Source organism: Balaenoptera musculus, chromosome 13 (genome assembly GCF_009873245.2).
Source record: "Balaenoptera musculus isolate JJ_BM4_2016_0621 chromosome 13, mBalMus1.pri.v3, whole genome shotgun sequence".
Classification (NCBI taxonomy): domain Eukaryota; kingdom Metazoa; phylum Chordata; class Mammalia; order Artiodactyla; family Balaenopteridae; genus Balaenoptera; species Balaenoptera musculus.
The window spans coordinates 70,887,333-70,908,162 of NC_045797.1; the positions used below are offsets into that span (position 1 = coordinate 70,887,333).

Below are 20,830 nucleotides of genomic sequence, written 5' to 3' on the forward strand. Positions count from 1 at the left end.
TATTCACTCAGACAATTCACTGAGCTTGGAATTCCATAAATGCTTGTTCGAGTAGGAATGGACAGAGTTGTAGGTATGGGATAAAGTCATCCAACAGATATTAAGTGAGCACCAATTATGTGTAGGATTCTTGGCTAGTCAGTTAGTTGAAATTGCAAAATGTATTACTATAGGAATTACATGCAAGAGAGCACTATCATTCACTCTGGAGATTCATTCACTGTGAAGGTTCATCCTCTGTAGGTCTGTCCATCCACCCATCCATCCATCCATCCATCCATCCATCCACTGTCAGCACTGACCAACATCAGATATTCATGGGTAAAGTGATAGGAAACCATGTGGTGGTGGGAGAAAAAGGAAGACAGATCACTGGGTAAAGGCAGGCAGAGAGAAGCTGATGGAGATGGACCACAGGCTGGATGTTGATGAATGGGCGATTCATGAACGTAGAGGTGGAGAGGAAGGGTGATTCCGACATGGGATTCCATACTAGCAAAGACATGGAGGTGAATGAGATAGCATGGGGGAGACTGAGAGCAGACCAGCCAGAGAGGAGGGGAGATGAAATGAAATGGGAGGGCATCCCTGACTACAAGTGGCTCTGAATGCCAGGCACTGGGTTTGGAATTTGACCAAACCAGCATTTATTGATCACCTGCTATGAGGCTGGCATTTGAGGCTACAGGGAGTCACCGTGAGATTCTGGAGGGGTGGGGGGGGGGCATGGTGGGCTGGAAGTGGAAAGAAGTATAGCACAGCAGAAGGGTGGAGGCTCCCACACCCCTGCTTTAGATACCAAGCCTTCCCCGGGCTAAGCTGACTCTCTGAGGGGGAGGAACCCATGATGGTGACCGGGAGGCCAAGAGGAGCAGGCGCTGTGTACCCAGGTGAGCATTTCTCTTCCTTCTTCTGCTTCACTTTACTTATCAATTCCTGAGGGTCTCTCAACTCTCGGGAAGGAAGAATTACAACTATTGAGGGGATGGCAGCCAACTCACGCTGTGCTCCTAACACATGAGGTTCCCATCCCTGCAGAGCTGGAAGGGCCTTGGAGGACACCTGGCTCAACCTCATGTTGCTTCTCCAATTAGCCTGAGTCAGAGCTTCCTTCCTTCCGTGGGAAGGTTCCAGACAAGCTTGGAAAAGCCCTGCCCTGGAGGTCTGCCCCAGTAACCGAGGGGCTGTTGGAATGGCTGAGGGCACAGTTAGGGGGAGGCTTGATCTTCACCCCACTGACTTCTCCTTGCTCCAGGCCCATCCGGGGAAAGGCTGGGTGTGCAGGCTGTCCTTCACAGCTACTCCAGGCCGTCCGTGCCCAGGGATCTCGCAAGTCTCCTTGTCCCACCCAGATGTGCGTCCTCCCTGCTTCTTGCTAAGGTTCCCCTGCGTCTCCGTCAACTCCCTTAATTGGCAGAGTTACCATTTAAAACAAGTGTACCGCATCCTGAGGCTTCAGTTCCCTCGGGACGCCTTCCTCCCTCCTCCCTGCCCCGCCCCCATTTCTTTTTCATTTTAGGGAGTAAATTTGGTATTTCCACTAAAATTCTTTATTCCCCCTTACTTGTGGGTACACCTTCTTTATTTTCTGAGGTAGAAGCAATACTCGTAGGAGAGATATCACATGGTCATTTAAACAGAAATTAGATATTCACAGCCCTCAAGAGATGATGGAAGGAAGAGAGATCTTTAAGCTACATCTTTCTCTTTAAAAAAGCATTTTTCTTGACATATCTGGAAGAAACATTGTAAAAGCTATTCTTGCCCCCATCTTTCCTGTGAGGCCTTCCAATTTCCAACATGGAGCACGTCCGCCTCCATCATGAATAGGGAATGACTAACAGCAAGCCTTTCAAGACTGATTTTTATAACATGCTCATAGGAGTGTACGGGGGGCGGGGGGATTCGGTAATTTTTTCCAGATGGAAATGTCTAGGATACATATGATGAGAGTCAGTAAGAAAACAGGACTTACTTGAGCAATTTACTTTCTGTGCAACTTTAAATGTGTGGGGTGGGTAAGGGAGCCTAGATCGTGGAGTGTCTGACCACCTAGGAGGTGGGGAGAGTCCCCTCCTGGGAGGACGCTGAGCTTCACCAGGACAGTGGATCAAGAAGGACACACTCACCTCCTCCTTCTCTGGGCTGTTCCTCGATTCTACCTCCACCTGCAGGGAAATGGTCTCTCCAATGCTCTTCCTCTTGGATAAGCGATCCTCATCTGGGAAAGGAGGGTAGAGAAGCTAGAGTCCCCAGCCCCTGCAGAGCAAGCCAGGATCACGCCTCCAGCACCATCTCCCAACCCCCTTGCCTTTGCCTGGTCCACAGTCCTCGGAGGGCTCAGAGGGAGTTTATACACTGGGGCTACAGCTGGAGTTTACGGAGGGCTGCGGGCCTTCACCGCCTATCTTAGGGCGGTGAGTTTTGCTTTTTAGGGCTAAGATTTTGAAATCACTGATGAGCACAAAGAAGCTGCTTATGACCAGAAAGCATATCTCAACTTTCACAAGGGTCATCTGCTAATAGCACCAGCAGCTGTCATTTGCGTAGCATTTCCTACTACGGGCATTTGCCTCTACCTTCTAAGGCAGGTATTGTTAATATCCCTATTTTACAGCCAAGGCAACTGAGACTCAGAGATGCCAAGGGACTCGTCTAAGATTCTTCAGGAAGTAAGCTGCAGAACACTGGGTCTCAGACTCCACAGCCCATGTGTGCTCTTTCCGGCACAGTGGGGTCTCTCCCACGCACAGGCCAGGCTATCCCGTGGGCCAGTTACTCCCAAGGACCCTGCACTGAGGAGGAGAGGTGGGAAAATTGAGGATCTCACCATGGATTTCCACTGTGTCTTTCAGCTCTTGTGTGACATCTAAGGTGCCATGGAAGGTGACCGAAGGACACACAAGTCCCTTCCTTTCAGGCCCTGGCCAAGAAAAGCCAGAGGCAGGCTCGGAAGCCCGTGAGCAGGGCTCCTACCTGTCAGCTGAGGGATGTAGGGCAGGCAGAGCCTGTCTGCGTTGTAACCACTGCCCCCCAGGACTTCACTGATCTTGCTCTGGCGGAAGAGAAACTCAATCACCACTCCATCAAGGTTTTGAGACAGCCTGGGAGACAAAGGAGGGAAGAGGCAAATGAGAACCATGGGGGACTAGGATGATTTCCTGATGACCTTCCTTATTTTAAAAGTAATGCTCAAGGGAGTTCCCCGGTGGCCTAGTGGTTAGGATTCCTGGCTTTTACTGCCGTGGCCTGGGCTCAATCCCTGGTCGGGGAACTGAGATCCCTCAAGCCACGCAGCAAGGCCGGAAAAAAAAAAAAGTAACACTCATTATTCAAAAGTGACAGAGGAGCAAAAGGAAAAAAACCACCTACAGTCCCACTTTCCAGAGAGAACCACATCCACATTTTGAGCAGAGTCCCTCAGTCACACACATTTTTGCACACACACAAACATCCCCATGGCCCCCACTGTCCTGTTCTAGGATCTATTTTATTCACCTATTAAACACTGAATATTTCCCATGAACTATTCTTTAAAAACATTTGGGATGGGCTACCAGTTGTCTATGGTGTGGATGGGCCATAATTTATAAAGCCATCCTCTATTGTGGGATATTTTGTTTCTTTCAGAATATCTTTCCCTTGAGTCCCTCTGATGCTGAAGTGATGTTGGCCCACACACTGCAGGCTGAGAAGGCCACTTGGATTGGTGGCACTGTCTTGTCAGGAAGGACTCCTGCAGGATTTGTTCCCATGGGCTTGGCCAAAGTTCCCAGAGGCTGCATCCCATATTCTATAGTACAACACATTGAGATGGCTCAAGGCATGAATTATGGTCAGGTGAGGGGATCAAACTTGACCCAGGACTTCTGGGTCATAGGCATAGGGTCCACTTTCTGCCCTTGAGCCCATAGAAGCCCAAGTCCCTGGCCTCAGTCCGTCTACTTTCTTGCTCAGCTGCTTGGGTTGTCCTTGACCACGTCCTCAGTGTTCTCACCTGGGCCTCTCCACAAACACGTCCTCAGGGAGCATGTACGGAGCCTCTTTCTTCCTGCTCTCTATCACCTGAGGTTTGGGAGGAATCGTGAGAAAAGCTGGGTTCAGCAGGGAGAGGGAAATCCAAACAGGCCAGTGAAAGAGCTCCCGCTCCCCTGAGCACTTCCTCCCTCCCACGAAGCCCCTGGAAGAGCACCCACGGCTGGGCTTCTGAGGGAGAAACTCAGACCAACAGGGACCCCAGGGCAGCCTGTGAAGCCCAGGAGGACTGCTCAAGCTGTCTCCAGTGACACACATGCATTAAGTGTCCTCCAAAGGCAGAGGACTTAGCTCCCAAGAGAGTTCAGTTCCTTGCTCCTGTGTCCTATTCCTGTTTTCTGTTTAAATGCAAAAAAGGGAGCATAGGTCTCACTGTTCCCCAAACCCAGGCGCACTGCAAAACACCCTATGGAGAGTGATATGGTGAGTTTCCCTCAGCATCCTTTGCAAATTTTTGACAAGAAAGCTGACAGTTATTAAGATGCTGAGAAGTGGGAGGACACTTGGCATGAAAGTATGTGCAGGAGGTGAGGAAGCCACGATGCTACTATTTTTACTGAAAAGGATGTCAGGGCATTGCCTTTCCTGCCCTCCTGGATCAGCCCAAGGCTGGGAAGATCCTGCCTCGTTCAGGGTGGTCTCTGGCACAGCAATACAGCACCTTCCTCCATGCCCGCAGCCAGCCCAGGCCAGCTGCGACCTGAGCTTTCTTGTTTAGTTTTATTTTGTTTTGCTAGTGTATTTTAAAGTTAATCCTACATATTGTATCATTCTACCTATACATAGTTCAGTATGTCTTAAAATGCCTTTTTGCAACAACTGAGAACATCTGATTATAGACCGGGTATAAGATAATACCAAGGCATAACCGATAATTTAATTAGGCATGTAAATAGCACAGCAATTAGGTAGAAAGGTACCCATATTTTTTTGGACACATACTGATACATGCAGAGGTGAAACGACATGATAGTCAAGGTTTGTTTGAACATATTTCAGCAAAGGAAAAGAAAAAGAAAAGGAGACGGATGAAGCAAATGTGGAAGAATCTTCGTAACTGTTTAATTCGTGTGACAGCTGTGCGGACGTTCACTGCCCTACTCATATTGCTTTTGTGATATTTGAAAATTTTCATAACAGAAACTTTGCTTAAAGTAGCTTTAGTCCCAGATGACCTGAGAGATGTGGGTATGTGCGCTTCCGGGAGTGGGGGGAGCACAGAGGGGCCGGAAGTAGAGGAGGGCAGGTAGCAGGCTGGGAAGGGGTAAAGGATACTGCCTTTGCCTGACCCTGCCCCGCTGTGCCATGCCGTACAGGAGGGGTCACTACCGCTGGGAATCTCTCATCATTAGTTCTCATGCCTAGACTAAGCACAGGGCTCATGCAATTAAGCAAAAGTTGTTCTGGGGAAACCCCAAGTCAAGGGCCTCCTGAGCTCTCAAGGTCACGAGGACACCAACCTCATGGATGTGCTGGCAGAAGGCAGGCACTGTCGTGAGTTGGCTGATGAGGTTCAGGTAGGCGGCACCCAGCGCGTAGAGGGCACAGCGGTTGTAAACAGGCAAGTTCTCTTCATTGACCTGGGCCACGTCCTGTGGCAACACAGAGGGAACAAACTATACTGGTGCCCCACCCTCCAGCCACCCTCTACCAACCTCCTTTAGAGGTGGCCCGCTACTCAAGACAAAGCCTTTTCCAGCATTTTCCCCATAACTTCCTGGGGAACAGAAGTCGCCCTCATTAAAGCTGAAGCAAATGGTCCTTAGAACAATCCATGAGCTGGAGGCTCATAAATACTTGAGTGGAGAGGCGATGACCTCAATGCCCCACTCTGCAGTTCCAGCTACAGTGAACTTGACTGTCCAAACCCTCAAGAATCCCACCTCTAGGATGCTGTTACCTTCACTACAGACCTTGGATGATTCTTGGAGGACTGGATTGGCTTGTTAAGCTGGGTTCATATGTTAAACTGACAAAGTTGTGAGAGTTACTAGGGGATCGGGACACAAAGGAATCTCAGATTCTAGAATGAAGACTATCGTAGCATCTGGGTTGGCCTTGCAGGACTTAGCACCGTCAAGCAGGTAGCTGAAGAGTCTCCACCACAGAATTCCAGGTTTGCCACCATTCAGGATATGATGCCCACCTAGCTTCAGGACCCTGCTGACCCTGGCCTTTGAGGTCTGAAGAACCCGCCCCAATTCCCAGCATCTTCAGCAGTACACTTCCACCCAGGCAAACCGTGAAAGTCTAAAGCCCTATCTAGTGCCACGCTGGCTGCCTGAGAGTCATGAGGGGGGCTTGTTGAATCTCCAGATCCCCAAGCTTGGGGACAGAACTGGGATTATATATTTTTAATAAGTGCTTAAGGCAATTCTGAAGCACAGCCAGGTTTGGGAACCAGGTAATCTTTAGACAAACGAGTTTGTTTGGAGATCGCTCCGGGCTTATGAGTACCCTCTTGGCAATCCTTGGAGTCTCATTCAGACCTTGCAAGAGACCCAGAATACTAGGGTGAAGGGATATTTTTGAAAGACCCTGTTTCCCAGGTCTCCTTTACTCTGAGGATGGGCCAAAGCCATGAATTCAGCATTCTTTGGTGGTTCCCCAAATAGGACCATGGTCTGTGGTCTTCATGGAGGAATGGCCAACCAAGGGTGCGACATTCCTGGGCTCCAGAACAGTTGTTAAGCAGTAGCTGCTTGGCGCTCTCATTAGTGCTTGGCCAAAACAGGTCCCCTCCCCTGATCCCAGGCCCTATGTCCCGCCCACACGGGGCCCCACCTGGACAGCCAGCACCAGGCGGATGAGGTCCACCACCACCTCCTCGTTGGCCAGCTCAATGCTGATGAGTGCCAGCAGCCCGTAGAGCGCCTCGTAGTGCTGCTGTACGTTCGCTTCCTCCTTACAGCTCAGGTAGATGTGTCTGTAGAGCTGCTGGGAGTGCTGGAGATGGGGACAAGGGTGGAGGCAAGGCCACGGCGGGCAGGGTGGGGGTACAGGAGGGGCAAGGAGAATGGGAAGAGCTGTCTGAAGGGGGCGGCGCAGCTGTGGGTACCCCACCTCCGCCCCCAGGGACAGGATGCCTTTAAAGCAGACCCCAGTGGAATCGGGCAGTGCAGGAGTATGTGCTTAGGGAAGGTGGGTCCAGTGGAACCAGCAGCAGAAGCTGCTGCCCAAATCCAGGTTTAGAACACAGTCAAGGGATGTTCCTCACTCTGGCTCGGTGATAAGTACGACCTGGGGGCTTGATCCCCTAGAGGGGTCGGCTCGTCATCCTGACTAAGCATAGTCAAAGAGGAGGAAGTGCGTTCTAGGGGCATGGCCAGTGGCGACTTGGGGGCCGGAAGACTGGGGTCCGCAGGGCCTGACCCACCCGGGGCTCACTGTGTCTTGAGGTCACGCTTGCTAACCTTCTTCATGAAGATGGTGTCCTGCCGGGAGCACTTGTCCACTTTCAGCTTCAGGACAGAGATGTCACTGAGGGTACTGGGAGGGGACGTGAGGGGCCACCTCAGTCAGCCCTTGCGTGAGGCCAGCAGAGCTCACGTGGTATCACTGGGCTCTATCCCAGTGTTGTTAGTTGTACCGATGCCTCCCTGTGTCCTCCTGCCCTGGTTCTTAGCCTGATCTCCATTTTCTCCCAAGCTCTCACGCTCCTGTCTCTTTTTTCTTAAATACTGATCCAGATTATCCTCTTCCTCCCTTTCTTTCCTCCCTTTCAGCCCCCCACTCTCAACTGATAACCCTGCATCCCCTTCTTTCCTCCCCACCTGAGAGCTCCCTTGGGTACCTGCTCTTTACCTCCCAAATCTCCCTCCCTTGCTCCACCAGGCACAAATGCCCCTTCAGTCCCTCCTTCCCTTGTAGGACCCCAGGGTCCATGTCCGTGATTAGCTCCCTGGGCGGGGTCCCACTGAAGATCTGAATTGTCTTCCCACCTGAGTGTGAGGTCTTCATGGGAGTCTCCTCTCCCATCACACACCAAATAGAGGGGACACCCCAAGTTCACCTGATGGTGGAGAACTTGTGACGGTTGCCATGACGATCAATGAAACTGATGAGAATCTCTAGAACGAAGAGACGGATCTCTGCGTCCTCCATAAGGGCAGTGGAGAGAAGGCGGTCGAGGAAGTTGCTGGGCAGAGCTGACATCATGTTGTTGCACTGGAAGCCAGTGGATACCTGCAAGGGAGCCCAGGATCATGTGCTTAGGAACGCCGGCCCTCCCGGCAGCGGTGAGGAGACTGAGGAGCGGTCGGCAGAATCTGGGTCTGAAGCATCCATCCTCTCTAAACATCTCCCAGCCCAGTTTCCCCGTCCTCCACCTTAGGCAGCTTTGGGGAACCCTCCAACATCTACCTAGGCCACCTGCCCAGCTCAGCTTAGCTAAGTGGATGGGGACGGTATGCAGGGACATTAAGTTACTAAAAGCAAGCAGAGGATGAGCACTAGAAGAGAGCAAAAGCCAGGGAGCCTCTGAACCTAATGTTTCAGCCTAATTAGGGCACAAATGGCGAACATTCACCATGAACGCGCTTCATTAGGAGCACGAACAGTCACAGAGAAGGAGAGACAGTGGAAGAACTTGCAGCTGGGCTGAGGGATTAGAACCCACGGACATGGCAACAGCCAAGAGGACACGCAGCATTTGCTGACATCTCTTCTAGCGTGGTCATAATGAGGGTCTTCTGATTAAAGCCAGTTGTACACAGAGACACCTCACCCATGACGGTGTCAAAGTAGTTAAAAGCAGCAAAACAGATTTACTGTTAAGTCCATATTGCAAAACAATGCCTTTGATGATTCAGCAGGCCCTTGAGGCTCTGGTAAAGCCTGGTGGCATCAGTAGAAAACATCAATGTTCACTGAAGGGGGATGTATTTGAGTGTGCCCCAAACTGTCACCTTGGTAAGATGCAGGGTACAAGTTAATGACGGTAAACTCAGCAAAGAAATGGCAGGAGTACATAGACAAAGGAGGTACCAGATGTGGGCAGTGTCAGCACAAAAAGCCTTTATAAAAATAGTGTGACATGAAAGGTGTGGGCTGGAGAGAGGGGAGGGAGGGCGTGAGCGGGAGTGAGGGGGCTGTGCAGAGCGGCATGGTTTGAACAGAGACGGGTTGAGGGGTCACATGGGGGATCTAGGGAGGGAAAGGGGACTGAGGACCTTCCAATTTCAGTCTGAGAAGTTTGAAATCTGGATGCACATCAATTAAAAACTGAGATTTACTCTTTAACAAGGAGCAACACGTGAAGAACAACATTTCTAGAAAATTCTTCTTGGTTGTATTTATGATAGGTGAGGAGGGAGGGAGCAACTATGAGAATAATCTAGTTCTGAGATGTCCAGAGTTTAGGCCAGGGTTGTGCCTTGGGGAGCTTGTTACAAATACAGATTCCAGGACCTCACTCAGACTAAGGGCTCAAAATCTCTAGGGAATCTATATGTTAAACAAGTTGGTCATAGGAACAGCATTTGAGAACAACACATCTAGCCTCCAGTGATGGCTGCAAAGAAGGAAAGAAGACAAATGTAACAAAAATTGATAAAGGGGGGAATTCCCTGGCGGTCCAGTGGTTAGGGCTCAGCGCTTTCACTGCCAGGGCCTGGGTTCGATCCCTGGTCGGGGAACTAAGATCCTGCAAGCCGCATGGCATGGCCAAAAATATTTTTTAAAAAAATTAAAAATTAAATTACATAAAATAATTATGGTTATTATTTTTTTTAAATGGATAAAGGGAAAGATAGTGGCTGGGAGACTGAGGTGGGCATAAGTACCAAGGGAGAAACAGGTGGAAGGGACCTCGGGAGATACTTGGAGGGAAAAAGGGCAGGAACCAATAGATTCCATCTCAATACAGAGAAAATGTTTGAGTGACAAGTCCATCAGTAGCTGAGAAGGTACCTTTGTGAAAGTTAGAAACAGGCATCCTGCCTGCCCTGGAAGAACCAGCCCTGTGGGTACCCAGCCTGGCTAGTGAATGGAACACAGGTTGGATTTCAGCCCCCTACTCACCCCTTTGGCTGGGCATGTTTGTGCAGTGTGCAACCTGCACAACTGTATGTAGTAGCCTTGTCTTGGTTCCTTGGAAGGAGCTGCCTCCTACAGAGGCAGAGCAGGAATGGGGACAGGAGAGGCTCACCTGAAGGAGGGATTTCAGCAGCATAATCTGGGTCAGCCGGTTCCTGTTCTCCCTATAGACCAGAGACACAGATGATCACCAAGATGGTGATATAGGCAAAGACCCCACACTTGCCTGCCCAGTTCTCTCTCCTGATTAGATTCTCCATGAGGCTCATCTTGTTGGGTTACCCAGGACAGTGACTTCCAGACCAGGGAACAAATGGCTCCCCGCAAGGTGGGAGGTTGTTATTGGTGGGACAGCCTGAGGAACTGTAGGATCAAAAGGCCCACTAAATGCTGCTGAGGGATTTGAGAGTAGAATGAGAGAAGACAAGTAAGGACAGAACCAGGAAAGTTGAGGTGGAGAAGGGAGAGAGCCCAAAAATGTGGGAAGGGGAGTCAGGCGGAATTTAGGCTGGGAGGGAAAGGGGGAGGAAGGCATGGTAGACTCACCCGGTCCTCCCCATCTCCATGGGGTGATGCAGGGAAGGCAGTGGAACCTTGCTCATGATGAAGAGGATCACCTCGGAGCGCTGGTAAGTAGGCAGCGTGCTGGCAAAGGAGCCTTCAGGAAAAAGACAGAAGAGAGGGTTTGAGGCCGGCAGCTGCTGGGGTCTCCGCTCAAACTTTCAGCTGAACAAACTACTGTGAAGAGTGCGGGCTGCTTCTCTAGGGAGACGATTAAGACCCAGAGGGAGACACCTAGATGACGGCAGAGGACTCTTCCAGGCTCCCGTTCCTTCACTTGTTATTCCGGAGGCTGCGTTTAAGGTCTCCGGGATGGAGAAGCTCCAGTGGCGCTAGGACCAGAAGGCTGTGAAAGTGATGAGCCCTTACACGCACATGGTGGCTTTACGGTTCTCCCCTTCCACACCCACGTGCATATCCACGGCCTTATCCCTGTCCTCTTTCCTTCCTTTTCTCTTTCTTTCTCCCACCTCCCCTCCAATCGCTCAAACGTGGAAGCATCAGGCGGGCCTAATGGGGACTGGGGTGCGGGAAGAGTTCGCCTGTCTTGGCCTCTGATCTGAACTCCAGGCTGAGAAACCCAGGGAGATTGTGCTGTGATCTAACTCAGGCCTGGCCCAGGCCACTCTGTGAGCTGCGTGCGCCATGGGCTGACTCCACTTCCCCCAGTGTCCGTGAATAACACGATTTAAGTGGATGACAATCCTACACCGCCCTGGACTAACGTCCTCGCGGGAGGGGCCCCGCCTTCCCGCCCTCCTGCCTGCCCCTCCCTCCGCGGTTCCGGCCCCAGGCCCTGCCCCTCCCCGGGCCCCGCCTTCCCGCCCGCCCTCCTGCCTGCCCCTCCCTCCGCGGTTCCGGCCCCGGGCCCCGCCCCTCCCCGGGCCCCCACCCCCACCCCCACCTCCCCGGGCCCACCTATGGTCTTGATGACCGCCTCCTGGAACATGCGCTCCTCGTGCTCCTTGATGATCTTGGTGCCAAGGCTGATGGCCCCATCGTAGCTCCCGGTCAACGCGTAGTCGATGCTGAGCCGCAGCTGCCTCAGCAGAGTGTTGAACATCTCCAGCACCGTGGGCCCTGAGCGCAGCGGGGTGGGAGACCTGAAATCCGGGGCTGGGACTCCTCGCTTATTCTCCCCTGCCCTGCATTATCGGGCAAGCCCAGGCCCACTTCCAGCCAGGGGCTACCTCTGCCCGCTACCTTCCCCGGCTGATTTTTCCTCCGGAGGAAAGCCGGCTCTGACACCTCCTTATCGTGCCTTGCCCTCTTCTGGAAGGGGAGGCAGCCTACGGTTAAGGGCAGATCCTTGTCCTTGGGGGGGGTCCCCGGGCCCCACTCCACTCGGGATCCCCCTTACCCACAGAGCCCGTGGCGGCGATGACAGCAGCTTCCGACAGGACCTCCACGATGCCCGCCCGCACCGTGGCCGCGCTGCGGCTGTTGGCATCCAGGTGGCTCAGGAGCTGCTGGATAACCAGGTGGGAGTGCTGCGGCTGGGGGGGAGGGAGAGGTGCTGGTCCCCAGATAGCAGCCCCCATATGGCCTCTGAGCCAGGGCAGCCCTTGACGAGGACCCAAAGCTGGGTGGACAAAAGGGAGGTCCCAAGGCTAGCAGGCGCTAGAGGTGGCACCCGGGTACCCTGGTTCCTTTTCCTGAGCCCCTCCCCCTCCTCGGTCCAACAAGGAGCTGAGTCAAATCCCAATGAAGACCTGGATTTCCACATTTTTCCTGGGCCCCTTCACTTCAATGGGTCAAAAGTCAATTTTAAGATACTGTCTTCCTTTTCAGTTTCCCCAGATCCCAGGTCTTATTAGGGCCACAAGAGGCCAGGTGGTTTAGTCCAGTGGCGCTCAAAGTGTGGCCTGTGGTCTGGTGCCAGTTCAAGATCTGTCTGATGCCCGTTTACACTGAGCTAAGTGTGGAAATTGAGAGTAAGTGTTGAGTAAGCAATTTGACAAAAGCCATGGCAGCCAATTATGGTCTGTGGGCTTGTATTTTGCATGAGGTTTTCGTTTGTTTTTCCTAGGAATTCTTTTTGTGTTTTATGAAGTACGGGTCTGTGACATATTAGAAATTAAACTATTCCTTCTCCACGACTAGGTTAAGCAGCACCGGTTTAGACAACTAGGGGCTTAGGAAAAGTCACAGAGGACAGCTGGTTTTCTCCAGGCATGCACCGTTCTGCTCCCCGAGGCGCCACCTTGGCCAGAGAGACAGGCTGGACCAGGGGAGCCGCCGTACCTGAATTGAGTACATGATGATTTTAAAGCAACGGATGGCGAACACCTTGGGTTCCCAAAGAGAATGGTTATCCAGATGGCTGTGAGGGAGAAAATATGGAGAGTAACTATGAAACGCAAGTGATGTTAGGAAGGAGGAGAAGCTTGGTGGGAGAAAGTCACCTCCCGAGAGACCCAGCCCCTCTCGAAGCTCCCAGGTAAGTAGCAAGGGCTTTCAGGTGTAGGTGAGAGAAGGGAAGCACGAGAAGTCAACGAACAGGGTTCCATAGCTGTGGGCTCAGGAATGAAGCCGGGCACCTTCCTCCTGCCAACTCGTCTCCCCAAAACTGTGCTTGGTCACCACGTGGTAGCTTTTGATGCCACAGTGCGGGGAACATGGGCACAGAGAAGGGACCCACTTGGCTGAAGCACCACAACTATAACACCTCCTTCCCTCCCTCCTCCCGGGTCAGCAAGGAGGTGCCGGACCTGAAACTGTTCAAAGCTGAAGGCGGGTGGGTGGGGAAGGGGAACACTCACACGAGAACAGGCTTGATGGCGTTTTTGATGTTGCCAAAGGCAGCCCGGCCCAGCAGTTCCCGAAGGCACCTCTCAGCCAGCTCTGCAGGGATCTCCTTCTCCTTCTCCGGTGCTTGGAGGGGGGAGGGGGACCGGCTGTAGAAACACACAGCCCACGGGTGAGGGATGGAATGCACAGCTGGGCGTCGCTTTGTGCAGGCCTTCTGTGCTTCCCTCATGCAAATGGTCCCAGTAGGACAAGCAGGAATTTGACGTGGGCTGCACTAGGTCACAGGGGAGGTGTTGAGGCTGTCAGAAGTTAAATGGGGGTAAGGAAGCCCAGAGTGGAGGAAGATTGTGGGAGGAGGGATAACGTTCTTTTTCTGGACATCCTAGGGATAGGCCTGATGTGCCTCTGTGGGAAGGATAGATGCCCTGAGCACCATGGGCCTGGGGAGGTGCAGACCACGAGTGTCTCCATGCCCCCGAGGCTTTGGAAGGAGATGAGATAAGAAGAGAGGGAGGCCGACAGAGCTGGAGAAAGCAGAAGAAAAGGGGAGAGAGGAAGGAGGGAAAAAAGCGGGAGGGAAAAGGGAAAGGCACGGGGGTTGGCTTAGGTGTGACTCAGTGGTACCCACCCACCTCCACCTGAGACCACCACGGAGCTTGTCAGTGAAATGCTATTCCAGGAACAACCACCAGAGGGCACACTAAATTTCCCAACCGGCTCTAGCAGCGCAGGCTCAACTGACAGAAAGTGGGGAACCCACGATATCTTCAATCGGCGTCATGCCCAGCCAACGTGGACAGCACCGTGAACCTTTCCCTCCATCCCACTTCACAGAGGGTAAGAGTGAGGGGCAGGGACAGGATGAATCCATGTCTGGGGGTTCCCAGATTAAAATCCAGTATCTGTAACTCGTGTCAAGTGGCTGCTGGCTGGTCAAGTGGGCATTTTGAAGGGACTGGAACACCGCTAGGAAGTGAGAGAGAAGGAAGGTCCTCCTCAGCAACTGGAACCATGAAAGGCATTTAAAAACCTCCTTGGCCTGCTGCTTATAGAAAGACCAAGGGAACCGGACTCTTGGTTCTTTGTGTTCAGCACACACTTACCCCAGGGAGCCCAGCACCATTACTGTTTTTCCTTCAGGAATGCAGACCTTAAGGGGTACAGCAGGCTGGTAGAAGGCCAGAGCCAAGGCTCCTAGGGAAGCAGCTTTGGACTCACTGCAGAACAAGCCACAAAAGCCAAGAGCCCTGACTTTGGGGCTGGGTTTTACCAACCAGCCCAGCCGTGCGGTTGCCAAGTGCCCTGGGAGGGCTGCAGGGCCGCGTGCAAGCTCCCCCCTCGCCTGCTCACCTCTCTGCCTCCTCCACGTGTTGCAGATTGAAAAGCAGGGATGGGACGATCTTGTCCATGTGCTGTGGGTCCCAGATATTGGCCTGCAGTTCATCATTCACGGTCTTCCTCACCACCCCTTGCAGACCTTTGATACCTGACATTCGGATTCTGTAAGGAAAAGGGAGACATGGGGCCATGAAGTCTCCAAGCCCTGACAAGTCCAGCTGCTGTGACAAGGAGAGGAGCACAGCGAGGGGATTAGGGATGCACTCGTCCCTCAAAAGGCAGAACAGAGCCCACCTTCTACTCTTCATGTGACTTGGCCTCCTGGCTGGCCGCCTTCTTGTGCTGGTGGATGTGAGCACGAAGGCCACGCCTTCTGGCTTGTCTTGGAGATTCCCAGACTGCCCTTGCCCCGTACCACCCGGGCTTCATCCCTAGGGTGCCCAGTTTCTCCAGGCTCTTTAGTACCCAGCTGGGTTTTCTCTAGCTTGAGCCCAAGATATAAGAGCTCAAAGTGCTGCCAAGAACGGAAGAGGCAGAAACCAGGGCTGTGAGCAACTTACAGGGGGAGGGGATCTGGAGGGGGAGGGGATCTGGAGGGGGAGGCACAGAGCTGTCAGGCTGTCAGGCACAAAGAGGTCTTGGCTGGGACTAAGCTGGCTGAGAAAGCGGAGGGGAGATGAGTAACAGCACAGAGGGGACCCCTTTTGCACATCCCCAGTTCCCACTCTGCTGACTCAGGGATCAGCACAGCCCTGCAGGAGGGGACCCTCTTTACTGGCCATTTATTTCAACCTGAAGTTCCTTTTTTTAACCAAACCTTTTTTTTTTCATAATTATAACATAATACATGCTAATTATAGAAAAGTGTTAAGATGATTTACCCTGCCATCGCCCCTCAAAGATAATTATCATTGGCATTTTGGTGTCTTTCCTTTCTCCTGTGTATAATATATGACAGAATCAAGAACCTGCTGCATATGTAATTTGTATTGGCTTTTTTCACCCATAGCATTCTATCACAAGCATTTTCCTACATCTTAACTCACAAACATGTTGAATGGTTATTTGATACACTGTTAGAAGAACTTTCTGGACTAGTCGCCTGTTGGTCATTTAAGTTGTTTCTAAATTTGCTTCTGTAATAATGCTACAATGAACATCACTGTACAAAGTACTTTACTACATTCCAAATCATTGCCATGAGTAGAATTACTGAATCGAAAGGTAAGGAATGAAAGGCTCCCAGTTTCGCCAGATTCCTCTCCCCACGCCCACTGCACAAGCTGCAGGAGAATACCATCCTCACTGTGCCTGCCTCAGCACTAGGGATCTCATTTTAAACATCTGCTCTAATTTTGTGGCTCAGAAAAATCCTCATATCTTGTAGCGATTTCAGTTTGTATCCTTTTGATGATTATTGGAGTTGAGCAGTTTTTCTAAATATTTAGTTGCCATTTGTAATTTCAGCTTCAGTTTTAAGTGCTGTTACCACGGCGCTACCCTGAGCTTTACGCGGAGACCATAACTGGGTGGTGAGAGATGCCTAACGTACCAACATCCCCTGGCCCAGGACCATTAGGGCTGCTGGCAATGGGCAAAGATTCTCTGGGCAAACACTTAGCTGCTCTAATCCTGAGCCAAGTCAGCACCCTGAGCTGAGGCTGTCCAGACTTGAGAACGAAGTAACTGTAATACAATTCTGCTAACTATTCCTGGCTCCAGGTTAAAGGTGCTCCCTAGTGCACTACAAAAATAAATCCCAGACATGCTGGACTCATGTCCCACCCAAGAGAGCCTGGCTGGCAGGAAACCAGGCCCAGGGGATGGAAAATTTTCTACCCAGGGCTTCCTTATGTGTGACTGTATTAATTTTTCTTCACTCTTTCAATCTCCCCAGAATCCCTTCCACATATGTACACATTTCATTCCATGATGCCCAGAGCTGGCTGGTCAGGCCTGGGGGAGAAGCAGCCTCTTACTGTTCCTTATAATGGGCTCAGTGGAGGCCTGCCTACATGCAGGGGACTGGGAAGTCTCTGAACCCAAGGGGACTACACACACACACACACACAAACACACACCTATTCATGAGACCCAAGGGTAGTTCTTGGAAAGGAGCTCTGGGCTCTGCAAAGGCTGCGAAGGACCAGGGGGAGAGCTCAGGGAGAAGGGGTGCAGGGAGGTTATGGATGAGAGACAAGACAAAGGGAGAAACTCCTCTCGCCCCGGCAGCCTTGCTTCCATGGGTGGCAGGTGCCAGGTTGTGGGTGATGATGGCACCACCCGGTTGCCAGAAGCAAACCTCAGCATCCTTCTCCTGACCTTCAGTCGCTCCCCACACCATCAGGACACGGTGCGACCGTGTCTGCTTCTGTGCCTTCTCCCCTCCTACTGTGGAGTGTGTGTGTGCGGTTGTACGTGTATGAGTGTGTGATTTGTGTGAGAGTGTGGTTATGTATGAGTGTGTCAGTGTATGTGATTGTGTGTGTGTGTGTGGTTCTGCATGCCATTGTGTGTGTGTGCACATGTGGTTGTGTACGCAGTTGTGTATTGTGTGATTGTGTGGTGTGTGTGAGTGTGTGTGAGTGTGTGTAGAGCGGCATGAGGAGTGTCCCCTCCCCTCCTGGAGCTTGGCTCTACCTGCGGTCAGCACCTGTTACAGCCACACCTGGTCACGGTCCCCGCCTTCCCCATCACCTGCTTCTGGACACACCCCACCTGCTCCAGCCCCTTCTGCCTCTTCACAGCCATTCTGGAGCGAGGTGGCTGCTGAGGGAACCGGCGCTGGGGAGACAAGGGACTCCTTCCTCCCGTGACCCCCACTGGGCCCCCCTGCAGCAGCACAGCCCCAGGGAGCCCCTGGCTGGTTCAAGACAGGGGAGACTGGGGAGCAGGGACACTGCCATCAGTCACACAGCGTCCTGCCCTGGAGCCGTTTCACAGCTGGGAAGCTTTGGGAACAGGCAGCCTGGGGGATGGAGGGGTTCACGTCCTGTTTCTCCAACCCAGACCAGCAGCCGTGGTGAGGAAGCTGTAGTTAGGGGCACACAGGGCTCCCAGACCGTGTCATTGCGTATCACGTGCACCCGGGCCCCCTGCGGTGCTGACATGATGCAGGAAGAAGCCAGTGGCTGAGTTCTGGAACAAACCCATGGAGACCCGGTCTCCCGTGGGCATGTTGGCCACCTGGCCTCAGCCCCCAGCCCCTTCCTTCTCCGACTCCTGCAGCTTTGCCTGGTAAGGACAGCTCAGCCCTTTTCCCTCCTTCCTCCTCCTTTTCCTGTGTTTCATTTCGCCTCCCCAGGTTGATAAGCACTCTTTGTAGGCAGTGGTTTACTTCTCATCCTTTATCTATCGGTATCAGCATATATTTGGGTGAATTTCTTTGTGATTTCATTGAGGGGTTTAATTTCTATGTCGATGAATGTATTTCTGTAAGCTAAGTATTTTTGTGAGTGTGAGTATGTGTGTGTAAAAGTGTGTTCTGTAATTCAAGATGTTTATCTGAAAAGCATCCATTCCTTCATTCACTTACTCAACAAGTATGTCTTCAGTGCCTGCTGCTCTCCAGGCATGTCTTAGCACTTGGGATGCGTCAGAGAACAAAACAATGATTCCTGTCCTCACAGAGCTTACATTCTAGTGGGGAGAGACAGGCAATGAATGAGAAACATATGTAAATTATGAAACATGTTTGAAGGGGATGAGTGCTATGGGGAAATAAAAACAGAGCAGGGTGAGGGAGAAGGGGAGGGTCAGGGGAAGGCGTTGTTGACAAGGGGGTACTTGAGCAAAACCTTGAAGGAGGTGAAGGAGTGAGCTGTACAGCTCCACAGAGGAAGCATCCCAGGCACAGGAACAGACTGTGCAAAGGCCCTGGGGCAGGAATGTCCCTGGTGTGTTTCCAAGGCAGCACGGAGGCCTGTGTGGCCGAAGGGGAATGAGGAGGGGAAGAGTGGAGGAGATAAACTCAGGAGGGCAGCAGGGATCAGCCAATGTGAGGACTTTGTCTTTTTATTTGTGGGTGTATATTTTGATGGAGAGTGGTGAGTGGGAGTGCTTCTAGGGTGTATAAAGGCATGTACTTCTGAACAAAAGAGAGCACAGGTGTGTACATGTGTGTGTCACTGGCTCTCAAATTGGGCTCAGAAGACCGTCACCTTATGTCCCACCCTGTTTTCTGTCCCCAGAGGCTGTTCCTTCAGAAAGCATGTGCTGGGAGCCCAGCTCTGCCCACGCATCCACCTAAGTCCCGCCAGATGCCCCTTCCCCACCAGCAACATCAGAGCCTTGGTAAACGCCAGTGAAATCAGACACGCAATCCGGGCTGGGAGCTCTACAGGACCATCAGTGCCTCTGCCATTAGAGGCACAGCCTCCTCAACTTCCCTTATACTCACTTAGTCTTGATCTCCAAGTCTTCATGGCCGGAGTGGCACATTTCACTGAAGCGAGACACGAAGAAATCGTAGCTCCGATGGTAGGATGGGGTGTCCTCCTCTATGTTGGCAAACTTCACAAACTGTGTGGGGGGAGAGGGGAAATTCATCGTGTGATGACCCACCATGCTCCTCGCCTTTGGGCTCTGGGACCTGGCATCCCCCAGGCCCTTTGCCATAGTAAAGCCACAAGAAAACACATCTTAGGAACCATGCATCTCAGGATCTGGCTCTAGTCTACCTCCCAGAGCACACTCGGGAAATCTGAGTTCCATTCTACACAACAAGAGCAGAACCCCTGGCCCTTCTCAGCCCTCCCCTGCTGGGTGAGCAGAGGATGGAAGAGAAGAGAAAGAGAATGGGGCTCAGTCACTTAAGCTCCTCCTCCCATTTACATCCAGAGCTGCCCCAAACATACAGGCTGAAAGGCTGTGAGGAATAACACTGGAAACCGAGCAAAAGCCAAGGCCAAAGCATAGAGCACCACCCTAGAATGCATTCTGGGAAACCGGGACAGAGCTGAAATTTGATTTAAAACCGTAATTACATTTTATTGTTAAAATTTTGAGTACATTTTTAACGTTTGCAATTTCAGTTCATTAAGTCTTGCTCAGCATTCTCAGCCGCTAGATTCCTTCTGTCATCACCATGCTGCACATTTGCAGTTCTAAATAGGGACTTGATTTCAAATGAGTCTCTCAGAGAAGCAAGAATCACAGACTGAGTGGAGTTAAATTACTAAAAGTTAAATATAATTTTTATAGGTTATTTTGTTTAATGTTATAAATTTAATACCACAAACAACTCTAAACAGACTAAACTTAGACTACATTCTCCACTATTCTGCCTTGTATTATTATATAATTTTTACAAACCTTCGTTGGTTCAAAGAGGACATACTGTTATTCCTAAAATTATCTCATCAGCACACTCTCATAATATTTAGTATCAATTGTCAACCTGTTTCCCCATTTAACTACTTAAAAGTTGTTAATAACTATTTTTTTTTGGATGAAAATTAGCAACTTCCACAAGCATCCTTATTATTACAGTGTTTTGTTCTTGCAATAATAAATATGCATTTATTTTCTGCTGAATCATAAAACCTCAACATGCAAAGCAGATAAGGAAATCTTCCCTTCTAAGTTACATGTTAAATGCACACATATATGTGGAAGCAAGTATTCTGATATTAGCAATAAACCCAAATGACATTGCTTGCATTATTGATGTGGTTATGCAGAAGAGGCGTAGTGGTAATCCATGTGATCACAAGATCATTGATTAGACCCAAGTTCAGGAGTTCCAGAAACAACAATAGAGCTGGCCTTTGGCTACGTGATCTTCCTAAGCCCCACGGGCTAGAACACAGACTTAGGCTGGTACCGAGGCTGAAACTAAATTTGGGTGCATTGCTGCTCTTAACCACCAACAGGATGTTCCCAGGCTGCACTCCTCACAGCCAAAGCCTGGCTTGGTCCGTCCACTGACAGGGGTCATGCAGCTATGCGGTTCTAACCGCAGATCTACCTCTAACTGGTGGGGTGACCTTTGAGTGGGACATTTGACTTCTCTTCTGTCTTGGTTTTCCCATGTGTGAAGTAAGCAGCCCAGTCTTCATTCGCTACATTTCTTTATTTTTTTATTGATGCTATATCTACTTCAAATATG

General features: G+C 51.2%; 1 protein-coding gene across 3 annotated transcripts in view; it reads right to left on the reverse strand.

Annotated features, from left to right (window-relative positions):
• The window catches only part of EFR3B (EFR3 homolog B), an 87,303-nt gene that overhangs the window by 7,951 nt on the left and 58,522 nt on the right, over positions 1 to 20,830 (reverse strand). The window contains exons 5-19 of one of the 3 annotated variants that reach the window (XM_036873834.1): positions 19,121 to 19,242; positions 14,734 to 14,883; positions 13,395 to 13,529; positions 12,877 to 12,955; positions 11,993 to 12,098; positions 11,551 to 11,712; positions 10,618 to 10,729; positions 10,184 to 10,235; positions 8,048 to 8,220; positions 7,449 to 7,524; positions 6,820 to 6,981; positions 5,496 to 5,627; positions 3,998 to 4,065; positions 2,977 to 3,104; positions 2,130 to 2,221 (exon numbers count right to left, since the gene is read on the reverse strand). In XM_036873834.1, coding sequence (XP_036729729.1) covers positions 2,130 to 2,221; positions 2,977 to 3,104; positions 3,998 to 4,065; positions 5,496 to 5,627; positions 6,820 to 6,981; positions 7,449 to 7,524; positions 8,048 to 8,220; positions 10,184 to 10,235; positions 10,618 to 10,729; positions 11,551 to 11,712; positions 11,993 to 12,098; positions 12,877 to 12,955; positions 13,395 to 13,529; positions 14,734 to 14,883; positions 19,121 to 19,242 — 1,749 coding nt within the window. Of the gene's footprint in view, positions 1 to 2,129; positions 2,222 to 2,976; positions 3,105 to 3,997; positions 4,066 to 5,495; positions 5,628 to 6,819; positions 6,982 to 7,448; positions 7,525 to 8,047; positions 8,221 to 10,183; positions 10,236 to 10,617; positions 10,730 to 11,550; positions 11,713 to 11,992; positions 12,129 to 12,876; positions 12,956 to 13,394; positions 13,530 to 14,733; positions 14,884 to 19,120; positions 19,243 to 20,830 lie in introns of all 3 variants that reach the window. The other 2 variants (XM_036873833.1, XM_036873832.1) reach the window with 2 other exon arrangements.